Source organism: Hirundo rustica, chromosome 9, assembly GCF_015227805.2.
Source record: "Hirundo rustica isolate bHirRus1 chromosome 9, bHirRus1.pri.v3, whole genome shotgun sequence".
Lineage (NCBI taxonomy): Eukaryota > Metazoa > Chordata > Aves > Passeriformes > Hirundinidae > Hirundo > Hirundo rustica.
In genome coordinates this window covers 13320002-13332896 of record NC_053458.1, presented here as the reverse complement: position 1 = coordinate 13332896, position 12895 = coordinate 13320002, and the positions used below count along the sequence as shown (strand labels likewise).

Genomic DNA, 12895 nt, shown 5'->3' with positions numbered 1-12895 from the left:
TCCTAAGAAGTCTCTTACACTGAGACAGCTGCTATTTGCAAATCTAATGATTTGTAAATTTAGACAAGGAGCTCTGGAACAATTAAAGAAATAAAATTTAGACTTGATAACTGGAGTTTACTAGGCTTCAAAAGAAGAGATGTGGAAAAATAACAGGATAGGCTTTGTGGGACAGAGAAGAAAGAGAGTCAACAATCAAAGTGGCTACTGAAGCACAATGTGATTTGAAATCAACCTTCACAACTCATTTTAGTAACTGGCAATCTTTGCTGGAAATGACAGGTGATGCCTCTTACAGTTCTGGAACTGGGAAGTGTCATCACTGTACATGCTGCAGTCGACAAACTCCAAAACTTACAGACTTTGAAAACAGGAAAGTATCCAGAATCCTGAATTATGACAGACACAGAATTACAGAGTTCAAAGGGTAGGCCAATGCAACTGACAGTAAACAAAAATAAACACTTTTAAATTAAAGTAGCTACAAGTTAGAGTACAGGGTAGGCCGCGCTGTGGCACTATACTTCTGAAACTGGAAAAGAAAAGATTCCTGGAGACAGCAATACCCAATCAGTAGAACATATCCACACTTCTCTTCCTAAAACAGCATAAGAAATTATGTTTGAACATTATTTGCATTACATTTTTTCCTCTATGAGCTAGCCTACTGGAACTGGAAACATAACTTCTTGACACGTGACTGACCTCAGGTTTTGGAATCAGATGCACTGCCCTCTTTCTGAGAATTTGGGAATGAAAATAGTGCTAAAGCAGAAGTGATCTTTGTGGAACAAAACTTTGGTTAGATTGAGGTAAGACATCACTCCTCAAAAGTGGCACGAGAAGAACAGTTACAACAAGCCACCAATACTACACACAGGAGGAATGGTACTAGGGATCACTGTTTGCAAATCACTGCTTCCAAACCTACAAATGGTACAGGGAAAAAAATCAGCAAGCAACCATTTCACAATGACACAGCAGAAATGAAGAAAAAACAGATGATCTGTGCTTAGCCTTTAGAAACAGTGAAGGTTCAGTGTGGTGAAGCAGTACAGAGTAGTATTTCAGTTTCAGAATTCTAAATTTTGCAGGAAACATTATGCACAGTTTTGACATAGCTTTGCTTATGCCAGAACTCATTTCCTTCCTTTTTCAATATATACTGTCACCACAGTGTTTTTGCATCTCAGACTTGGCCTGTATCCTGTACCAACAGAAAATACAACTTTGGTTAAGGATTACTGCAGATCAAGAAATTCACACCTAATAATAACTCAAGGGAATGATCAGTGCACTGCTCAAATTCCATTGCAAGCACAGCTATTTCTCTGTTGAGTTATGGGACGAGAGAGAAGTCACTGCAAAGAATGATCTTACAAGAAAGCAAAGCCAGTTAAAAGTGTCGAATCTGCAGAACTTTCATGAACATGCATACATGCCAATAAAAAAAAGCATTAATTATTGCAATGAAATAAGAAGTATGTCTAAAGCTACCAAACTTCGGCATTATAAAGAATATTGTACTAAACTGCTGATGTAGCCATAATTTCACACTTTTCTATCTCATCATGACTCCACTATTTACTTTGTTTTCAGTGAAAAGCACTATTTTGGTAGCTGATTCAAGGAACAATTGATATTTTGTCTTTAAATTAAAAGCAAACACTTCTTTCTCACTCTTTTCCCCTTTGCTTTTAAAGAACACAGTGTGAGTACCTTATTAATGAATTATTCACTCTGGATCCGTGTTCATTTATACCGAAACACAAAATCCTTTCACAATGTCCCCCAACTGGGTCACTTGCCTCTGAATGTCAGTGCTGGGTTTTGCTGTGCACCCAAAGTCACCACAGCAGCAGGTAGCCTTTCAAGTAGATCATGGTTAAAACTGAAGTCAATTCCTGCTTTACAAGTCTGTGAGCCAAGCCAATTTGTCAGCAACTGGTTGCGGGCAAAAGTACAAATTTCTATCTGGCCTATTGAATAGCTAATTTGAGTTTGTTTTCTGGAAAAACAGTAGCCTTAAAAGCCAAACACTTAAGAACACAGACAGACACTTGGCCAGCATCACACCATGGCTTCCTTCCACACTTTGTGAAGCTAATTGGAGGCCCTAGTCTGCAAGTGCTTTGCATGCATAATGGGTCCATGGGCCATAAACATATGCTTCTTTTCCATGTAACAGCACTCCAGCTTCAATTGTGAGGGCCAGAGGAAGTGAGCAAGAATAAAAAGATTATACTTACTGTAAGGAACACATTCATACTGAACTTCTAGATATTTGTATGTTCCAGGACAAGGATCAGGAAACACATCTGACCCAGTAACTACTATACACTGTGTTCGGTTGTTGCACCTGTAATGGGAAAAGAAGGCCAGGTAATTAATTTAAAATTACATTTAATTTGTTAGTTCATACTAAAGGACTACATTCAGTGCTAACTCTTTTCACACTTGGGCAGTTCAATACATAGGACAACGAAATTAATGAATACTAATTAGCCAAAGTCCAAAAATAAGGGTTCAGGACAATATTTTAGTTCAGGCTTTATACCTTTAAATATGGAGATCGATGCTATCCTAACTGTCCCCACTGGTAGAGACAGCTGTATCAAGTACCAAGTTTATACTGATTTGATACTACTGTTAAATAAAATGAAAACAAAATGCACAGATTAAACAATCGAAAAAAATGTGCAATTTTGAATAATGTATAATAACAACAATGAGTAATTCCTTCCATCTTTAGAGATATACATCCTGCTGAATAGTTTTACATCTCAGAGAGATTTTTCTTGTGATTCAAGGAAATTATTTTGGTTGGAAGAGCTATTGTAGACAAAGAACATTAGCATTTTAATTTTAATTCTTTTAGGAGCAATTGTTGGACTCTAAGATTCCTCTGTTATGCCACAGGAAGCAGTAAAGAATGACCATTTGAAGAAATAAGAAAAACAGATAAAAGAAGAACTGCAAGAAAATTAATTCAGGTGTATTTCTGAGGAGACCGAAACATAAAAATTATTTGCTTAACAATGAAAGAAAATGCATTTTGATACAAAGAAGAACTTTATTACAATGCCTCTAATTGTTCTACAGAACTTCATTTTTGGAAGGATTTTAATAGTAATTATTATTATTAATAATAATAATAATGATAGATTTTAAACTACTATTATTTTTCCAGAACAAACCAACCAAACCAACAAAAAACCCCCACAAACAAACAACCCCAACCCTAACCCCCCTCCCCAAAGCAAACCAAACCAAAAACAAAACAAAGCGAAAAAAAACCCAAAAAACAAACCAACCACCAGAAAAAACAAATATCAGCTTGGAAGTTAAAAATGAAGAAACAATCACCTAAATCACCTGACCTTGAAGAGATGGTCAAAATGTAATACAGGAAAACAGTCACAAGGATGATGAAGGAAAAAAAGAGAAGGTCAGGGAGTTTGGTGACTAAAAGGGAAAGAGCTTGGCTGATCTTCTCAGGGGTTAGTTTTCTTTGTCAGCAAACTGAATAACAGAAATCTGAACTGAAGTAATAGACTAGCCTTTGACTCCAGCTGTACATCAACTTCTCTATTGCCCTACTTCTTTCCATACTCCCTGAATACCACATAACCCAAGCTAAAATAGTCTGCCTTGTATCAGTGGCTTTCCACAGCTGTACAGCGCCAACAGGTATTAGAATAATTCATGCTACCTCATAAAAGGTAGAGCAAACACATTCAAAGAACTCTAATATAAATTGCTTCCTTTTTTACATAGTAATCAAACCAGCACAGAGCCAGTCAGGACATGTTGTGCCTCTCTGCTGAACAAACTCAGAGACAAAAGCTCTCTGACTCAAGTTAACTCTTCTTTCCCTTCTCCTCTTAAGTTGCTTATTTCTACCATCATAAGCCTCCTAATTGCAGAACTAATTGGAAATAGCCAGAGATTTCTGCACATACACAACCCTGGATACGGACAGGTGGTGAGAAGTTCACCTGCCACCTTTTCCAGAGGGCGAAGCCAGGTCCCCTGCACAGCTCTTGCACAAATACTGGCGCCCCACTCCCATCCCAGTGGCACAGTCAGCCAGTGCAGCAGCTCCTGCCGCACGTCAGAGAGTCTGCAACGACTCTGACACATCCAGTGGCTTCAGACCCAGGCTGAGGTGGTGAAATGTGCACCCAGCTTGCTGAGAAAGCCTCTGTACTGAGTCTGTAAGTGACAATGTACACACAGCCCCTGCCGAGGAGGACAGAGTGCTGCTGTCGCGTTTGTGGTGTAGATGGAGGCTGCAGAAGCAGGAGAAGGCAACGTGGCCCCAAAACCTTGCAGGCCTCTGCACTACCCCTATACAGGGGGTTTTATGTGCCACACTGCAGGTACACTAACCAGCATGAGAAAATCTGGGATGTAAGATTTTGTAACAAATTTCTTTAAATTGGTGTTTCTTTAGCAAAAACCTTATCCTGAAACCAAAGTAACTCTTACAAGACTTCTCCTAGTGCTTTATTCAGTATGATGGTTTCCACAGCTTTGAGCTGTGTGAAAATTTTATTTAATACTCAAATGAGCAGCAATTAAGACAGAATTATTTATTTGTTACAAAATAAAATGAGTACGTGTTGGGAGGAATTGCTTGAGAATGAAGTTAACCAAGGTCATTTTTAGCAGTGGGAAAAAGATAGACTAATTTCCCTGTGAAGAACTGTTTTCTTCAGTTTCATTTTCTCCCAGTAAAAGATTCATAATGCTGCCATCAGCCAGGAAACTGAGAACTTCATGCTTGGTTTTATCAAAAGGATGTATAATAACGATTCAGAAGAAAATGCAGGCTTTTTTCTTTGTACAGGAAGTGTCGGAGTAAAACTTCAGGCACTAAGTGGTGTTTACAGTAAATTGATGACACTCTTAAAAACTTTTGACTATTCCTTTATGAAAAATTTCACGTACTGTGCATATGGTCACCTTTTGCCCCCCTTTGGCCACACCCAAGATTCCAGTTACAAGCCAACGATTTCTGCCCACTGCTGCAGAATACAGCCGTGCTACCAGGCTCACTAGCACTTCCCCAAGAAGTGGAATTACTTGAATAACTACATGAATAGTGTAGTTGTGTTTTAAGTTTTAGGTTTGCACATTCAAACTACAGATTTTGCTGCACTGCTGGCTGTATTTTATAAAACCTGAATAATTTACATACACTTCTAAGATTTCAAATTAAAGACACTTGGTTAGGATATTTGCATTTTAAAAAGTTGACATTCAGGTAACCATTTTTTTACATATTTAGAGGACGTATTTCCATTAGGGTGAGACTTTAAAAAAAAACAACAGCAACTATAACAGCTATCAATCCTAATTCACAGGTTATAGAGAAGAAATGAAGAATAAATGAATTTTGTAGAAGTAGTTCTGAGACAAGTAAATCAGGGAATTTACACTACTGTGATTCGCTCTCTGGATAAATTAAAGCCTTCTGTCTGGGATACTTCTCTGTTAGCTATTGGCCTATCCTTCTGCTACTGTCTGCAAAAAAACGTTTTACAAACTGGTAAGGGTTTCTTAATGACAAGAAGGCGCAAAATCTGTGGCATATTGGATAAAAGAGACTCCACTCTCCACAAAATAGCACTAAACAGCAGATTATCCTGCATGGCTACGGATTATCAAAGCTACCTCATCACTGCCACAGCAGAACGTCATAATTTTAAGAAACACACTTAGAAAGACTGCGCTTAAGGAGAGGATATTGCACTGTTGCAGCCTTAAATCTGGTGACCCATTCTTTTTTGTAATGGGCAAGCACGTTTTGTGTCACAGGATTCTCCAAAACAAGACTATTCTAGAAATAAAGTGCCTTAGAATTTGCAAAACTGGCCTAGACACCATCAGGAAAACAAAACAAAACAAAACAAAACAAAACAAAACAAAACAACAAAATCCAAACCTCAGAAACACAAACTGGCATTTGCCTGGAAGTCTCTCATTCATTTTAACCAAAGTTATTTTTTCTTCATGATATACTGTTAATTTTGTCCATCTACTTAAACTCTTTTAGATTTATTCCAATGAAGGTATGATACAAACCAGCTGTAATTTCTGCAAACTTAAGAAGACAAATCACAAACACTTTGGTGTTTCAGTGTTTGTAATCTAGTGTTTAAGTTCTGTGTGAGTTTTTAATACCATTTAAATGTTCTGCAAGCTACATAACTGCATACTTCCCCAGCATATGCTAAAATACAGACATTTTCAGGGGGTTATGTACAATCTTAAAATTCATATGATTGAACACTGAGAAGCGTTTTCCACTCAAGAAGAATTCACAATATTCACAAAGATTTATGACGTAATGACTTTGTAATTTACAAGGAAACACAGCAGATCAGCAAAGAAGTCTGTATAAAATCAGTAACAGTTAATTTAGGAAAGGTAATGCATGAAATACATTTGAAATGCTGTTCAGGAAAGGACTAACTGTAGTAGTGAAAGAATGATAATTCAGGTTCTTGTGCTAGCAGTGACAACAGTTTTGCAAGGGGAAATGCAGGAATTACCATTATTCTCATGAATGCAAGGAGCAATTGTGTAGTCTGACACTCCTTTGTTCCGTATTTTAGTATGAATGAAGAAAGGTTACATCTTCATAATGCACATGCATCACTTAGAGTAATCTAAAAATCAAATGGAGTGTTTAATTAACAGTTACAGTATAATGTCTGAACTCCTTTCACCTCAGGAAGAAGACTGTGCAAATGAGGAATGGCCCTTCACATTTCAGATGAATACAGAAAAAGGGAAGTAAAGCAGCTCCAGCAGGGCTGTTATTATCTTCTGCTCATGATGTAGCCCTGTCCCTACTGCATCCATCCTCTCTGCTCAGCTATAAGGACAGCTGTATTTTCCATGATGATTTGTTTGTATTTCAACTCTAATCTTGACTTGTACAATTCCCAACAAATTGCCATTATTATTATTATTATTATTATTATTATTATTATTATTACCTTATTCTTATTATTGCACTTTTTCATGTACAATGTATGGAGATGAGATTCTATGTGCAATCTATTGTGCGAGGTGTTTTAATCAATAATCTTGTTCTGCTGATTAAGCAGGGGCTTCTGTTTTGGCAAGATAACATTAGTTTCTCCTGTCATGCTCCCAAAGCTATTGGGAATCTTCAGCAGATCATTAGATATGCTACAATAAAGCTTTGGTACATTCTCTTTTCTTTCTTAAATTGCTTCTTCACTGTCCTATCATGCCTCGTCACTGCTGGCACTGCATTATTATTACAGCTCCCCTGAAACTTGCACTAGAGCTATGTCTCCAGGCCATAGGATGCCATTTTCAATCGAAGCTTCTGCTTGAAAATATAAATTAAGAAAATTTCATTATCTCCTGCCAAGGGCCATTATTCACCATTGTTCTAAGGAAGATTAAAAACGAACAATCTATGGACTTGAACAAATACTCCAGCATGAAAATGAAAAACACAGTGTATCGTGACTGGACCAGAGAGTGAAGCACGGGGATCTGAGAAACAGATTCTGGAAGGACGTTAGCCCTACATGGATCAAACCAACTGACTGAGGGAAGAGGTCATCTTTGTGGGCAAGTCACATCTGACACAGAAAGATACAACAGTTCTGTTACAAGTGGTTCTTGCAGTTTGCAAAAATAAGGTATGCAAGAAATAATGTCCACATTGCCATTTATCCTTCAAATGCTTTTGTTCTGCGTACACAACTTTGACAAAGATAGTGACATAAAAGAAACATCATGCTATTCTGAAAAGGAAATGTAGTAATGTATAGCCAGAATAAAACCCTATCAAAATCATTTTGGGTATTCCTAATGTGGTATTTCTGTGAATGCAGTGTTTCCTTAAGTAGGGTGAAATGCAAACACAGCAAACAGTCACTATTAAAAAAAAAAAAAAAAAAAAGAAAAGAAAAAAAAAAAAAAAAGATACAATTTAAACCCACATTTGGCAAGTAAAATTATTTTTTATTAACATTGTTGATACATGAAAAAAACCTATCCTGGTATGATTTGAAACTTTCAAGTCAGTTCTGATGATATTTCTCTTTCAGCATATTGATTAAATACTTAAAAGCCAGCATGATGGCATGTTCCTGCATATCGCCTGCAGCAACCTGCTTAAACACCACTCGAGGCACGTAAACTCTGAGTTGTAGCACCACATACTCCATATGGTCTTCTTGTTCCTTATTCACCCTGGGTGAGCTGCAGTCTGTGTGGAAAGATATGGGAATATGGGATGAATGCACTTCATGTGATGACTTACACTGAAAGATTCCTGAACCTCATTACCCAGAGTAAGTAGCTGTCTTTACAGCTGTATTCCTAATGGCCTACAACTGCCATGTGAGATGTGGTTTTGCTTTTTTATGCATACTCACTAAACCTCCACTCCTGTCATTAAATGCAAAGTTACGTATGTAGGAAGACGTCAGGTATTACTTAAATGCTATGTTTTATTACAAAACTTACCTATAAAATAGAGAACAGCGATTTTATTTCTGGGGTGTTTTGATACATAAGTATGCACAAAGATATGCCACAGCAGATAAATTTAGAAGAACGAATTTAAATTCTGGGTTTCAAATTCACCTCACAAGCCATACATTATTACGTACTGAGACCTAATGAGTTAGCAATTTAAGCCTAACCAAAGCCTGGAAAAAAGACCTGCTGAGAAAATCCTGGCTTCCTAATAAAGCCTGGATTTGAAGGAGGATTGGCCAGCAGGGTGAGTGAGTGCACGCATCCTACAGAGCCACGCGCCCCTAAGGATAGATATATAATCCTGGGACTGGCCTTTGAAAACCCAGAAAGGCACACTGACAACGCTGCTTATTCATTTGTAAGATTTTCTAACCATTACTTTTCAGTTAGAAGCCCCAAAACTATTATGGGGGAATGAGCATGCAAAAAGGAAATAGCAGCTATTTTACCGAGCTCAAAGAGGAAATAGATTTACTGAGCTGTGCTTGGTAGTTTTCATTACCTTAAAGAAAAAAGGGAATATATGAGCAGGTATGATAGCAGAATTTGGCTGTAAGAGCTGTGTCTAGATATTGGTGACTCACCTATGACTGCTAAAGCAGTGAGGCATCCTACAGCATGGTTTGAAAATTAATGAACCAGCCCCGGGATTTTCTATGCACTTGGTGAAGTGACCAGTACAGTAATAAATCTGGGGGAATTAGACAAAAAATATTTGGGGCAAAGAAAAAAAAAAAAAAAAGGGTCTTTTTTTCCTTCTGTTTTCTTTTAAAATATAATATTCATGATTTGTTGAATCTTCCAAATTACCACATAAACACATATAAGGAAGCTAAATAATGTATAATTAATATTGTAGGAGAAGGTGCACCATAGCCTTGTTTCCATCTGCCCAATAAAAAAATGCAATAATATTTAATTGTGCTTTCTTTATACAATGTAATCTTGTGGGAGTCTAAGGGTACGCATTAAGCATAAAAACTCCAAATAGACAATAAAACACAGCATAAAATATGCAACTCCCACAGGCCTTTTCTTAGAATTACCCAGTCTGATTCACTATCAATGAATGTATATCAGACAAAGTAATTTAACTATATTTCTTACTTTCAACCTCTTCTTACAACTTTAATACATTTAGTTATGACCCATTTGCCTTTTAGTATTCATGTCTCTAAGTTCAAAGCAGTCACTGTTAAAATGAGGAATCTTCTCACTTACTCACATCTAAGCTATCAGAAACAGTTTTTCTTGTTACAGTTCATCCTTGTTCTAATACTTTTCTTACTGGTGTAAATGCTATTATTGTGGGGTTATCATTAACTTGCAACTGGAGCATCAGATAAAACAGGAAGAGGAAAAATAATGAAAAAGGGGGGAAAATAAGTGGATTCCAGTGGAATACCTAACTCCTGCTTCTCTTGGTGTTTTTAGGCACTGTTATAATCCTGCTTTTCTATTTTTATTACTTTCTACTACATATACCAAAGGCCTGCTAGCCCAATCAGAGTTTGTAAGGAGATTGCTGTAAATCAAGGACAGTAAAACTAAGTATCAAAGATGCAATGAGGTGTGCAAAGTAAATGGAACAATCTCCTGGTGAGGTCTGCGTAGGCACAAATCCAAACCCCGTAACAGTATGAAGCAGAAGAGACCTGCTCTTTAGAGAAAATGTATCTAATGCAATCCCACCTGAGGAATAAGAAATGGAAATACAGTAATTTTCACAATTATAATAATTGTCATATTATTTGCGTGCATCCTAGCAAGCTGTAGCATGGGATTACAGGCAGCGTACATCTTAGAACACCAACTAAGCCAAGCAGATCCACACAGCTGAAAAGTAATAAGTTCAAAAGATCCAATTAAATGTTTCACCATTTAGACAAAATAAATAGCCTGCAGCTATGCTTACTTAGTAATGAAAACTTTAGTAGTGCACATCGTTGTATCTGAGCAATTTGCACAGATTATTCACACAGAATGAGCACGAGTGCAGCATCATGCCTCGTGTGGAGCAGGTTTCTGGGGAGAAACGTGGGCTTTAAATAAACCGAGAGCTTTACAAAGGGGCATTTATTTCAGAGGCACAGTGCTAGAGCACAGCTATAGAAAATCCAAGAGAAAATCCTGAAGCACAGTGTCTGATCCTTAGGAATAACACTGCAACACACTCGCAGGAGAAGAGACTACCAGGCAGAAAGTATAGGATAAGAGTAAAAACTCTTTAGAATTATTCTTTTGCAGCATGGTTGATCTTTTTAATCCATGGCTTGGCATGCAGCATATTCATAATGTAGTTAAAAGTTATGTAACTTAAGACATCTTCTGAGTCATTATTAAATGAGTAACTTGAAGAATTACAATATTGAAAACATCTAGCCTTATCCTTCATGTTAATTTGCACAGATCTGAAATACATTTTTAACAATCACCCACTTTAATTACTAAAATAAGGTATTTTAGATGACAAGTATGATTTGTTATCATAACTTTTGAAACAGAAGCCTTCGTACGCTTTCAATGCTCACACTTCCAGCAGACCTCCAGATCTGTGCAATGTGAATTCAGCTTGATTCACTATGGGTCTCCTGAGTTTAACACAGCTCTTCTGCTTAGAGAAATGCACATTCAACAAAAAACTGTTTTGCCTCTGACAGGAAATTAAGATTTAGTCATTTACAGAATTGGCCACTGAGACAAGCAGATTCCATAGAGTCCTTTGGCTTCCCTGTGCAACAGGCAGGTTGAGGACACCTTCAGATGGGGCATGCAGTGGGCACAACCCTAGCTCAACTTTAACATGTGCATTCACCTTGAATAATTAAAAATATTATAGCCAGTATCATTTAGGAGAAATTATTTATAAAAATGTTCACCTCTTGCAGTCGGCATATGGAAAAATGATCATATTTTTAACAAGGGAAATGGGAAATCGCTATGGGATGCCCTACTTAGATTAAATTAGCAAGATCTTGTTATCAGACCATATAAAAGATACACCATAATAAGACGTGACCTTGCAGAACCTTGGAGCAGATCCGTGATTTTTTCCCCCTATAACCCTTCCTAATTATCTGCAAAGTTACAGACCCTTTTGTGGCAGGTTATTTTTCTGTGAATAGTGAGAGGTTTTGGGCTTTTAAATATTTAATTAGTCTTCTGAAATGAGAATTGTTGCACATGCCAACTGCTTCAATTTCCAAACTGTGTTCGTCCCAATTATGTTCAGATTTAGATTGGTCATCCCAAACCTCTCACTCTTGTAATTATTTACTCCTTAAAGATCATTCAGCAGAGAAATATTTTTCACCCTTATGGCTCTTTCTTTCCACAAATGGCTTTTCTGGTCCGTTAATTACCCACTCAGAGGATTAGAGTTTATAATAATGCAAGAGATCCTGCATGTAAGATGAGTTTTACAGGGTGAAAAAGAATAAATTGTTTTCTGTAAACTTGCCTTGGGGAATATCCCCTTTTTGGATTATCATTTTCATCAACAGAGGCCATGTGCCCATTGCTGCATATCCGCCAACTCCATAGGGCTGCAGAGTGACTCATTTATACAGCTCAACAGAACTCAGAGCAAAGTGCTGAGCAAGAGGCAAAAGACAATTTGGTTATTTTAAGAGATTTATAAAAGTGCAATCGGCTAGCAAGAAGGTACAGTCTTTTTTCTCATAATTTTTACTGCAGATTTCATGGCCTTAAAGTTAAGCATATTTAACTGATAACTAATAATAAAATTACAACTTTTCTCATTTCATCTGCTGATTTTCTCTAGAAGCGCTGTCCCTTGGTAGATCTTTAATCAACTCTGTAACAGTGGTGTCATTTCCTATTAAAATGTGTCTGAGAGTCCTCACTACAAGTACTTTCTTTTCTTCTGAGAGGAATGCCTGTCACAAAAGCACTGTTATTCATTACCCACAGTGATGTCTGGATCTAATTATCATCTGGAAAGCTTGCAGGGCTTCCAGGTATACGACTGCCCCTGCAAAACTATGCTGTTCTAACTTGGAAAGCACAATCCCACATTTTCTTTGCAATCTGAAGTTAAGGGATTAAGTTACTGATTTGAACTGTGCACTCTGTGGTTCCTGGAATTTCCAGTTTTGAGTCCAGTGAAGATTAGGGGACTGCTTTGGTTTCCTTGCTCCCACATCTGCAAAAATTTGTTCTGCAACTGGTTTTTACACAAGCCATGCAGATTCACCACCGTAAAACATACATCAGAAAATTCACTGGCTTCACTTTGTCATTGCACAGATAATCTTTAATTGTGTCAAAAATATTCATGATCTAATCCTTTTATCAAACTGTCTACCACTGAAGGAGTCTCATGCACCTGCACAAT

At 37.3% G+C, this 12895-nt stretch overlaps 1 protein-coding gene across 20 annotated transcripts in view; it reads right to left on the bottom strand.

Annotated features, from left to right (window-relative positions):
* The window catches only part of ADGRL2 (adhesion G protein-coupled receptor L2), a 176487-nt gene that overhangs the window by 48897 nt on the left and 114695 nt on the right, over positions 1–12895 (bottom strand). For all 20 annotated transcript variants that reach the window (XM_058421843.1, XM_058421831.1, XM_058421833.1 and 17 more), the window contains exon 4: positions 2250–2359. In XM_058421843.1, the coding sequence (XP_058277826.1) occupies positions 2250–2359 (110 nt within the window). The remainder of the gene's footprint in view (positions 1–2249; positions 2360–12895) is intronic.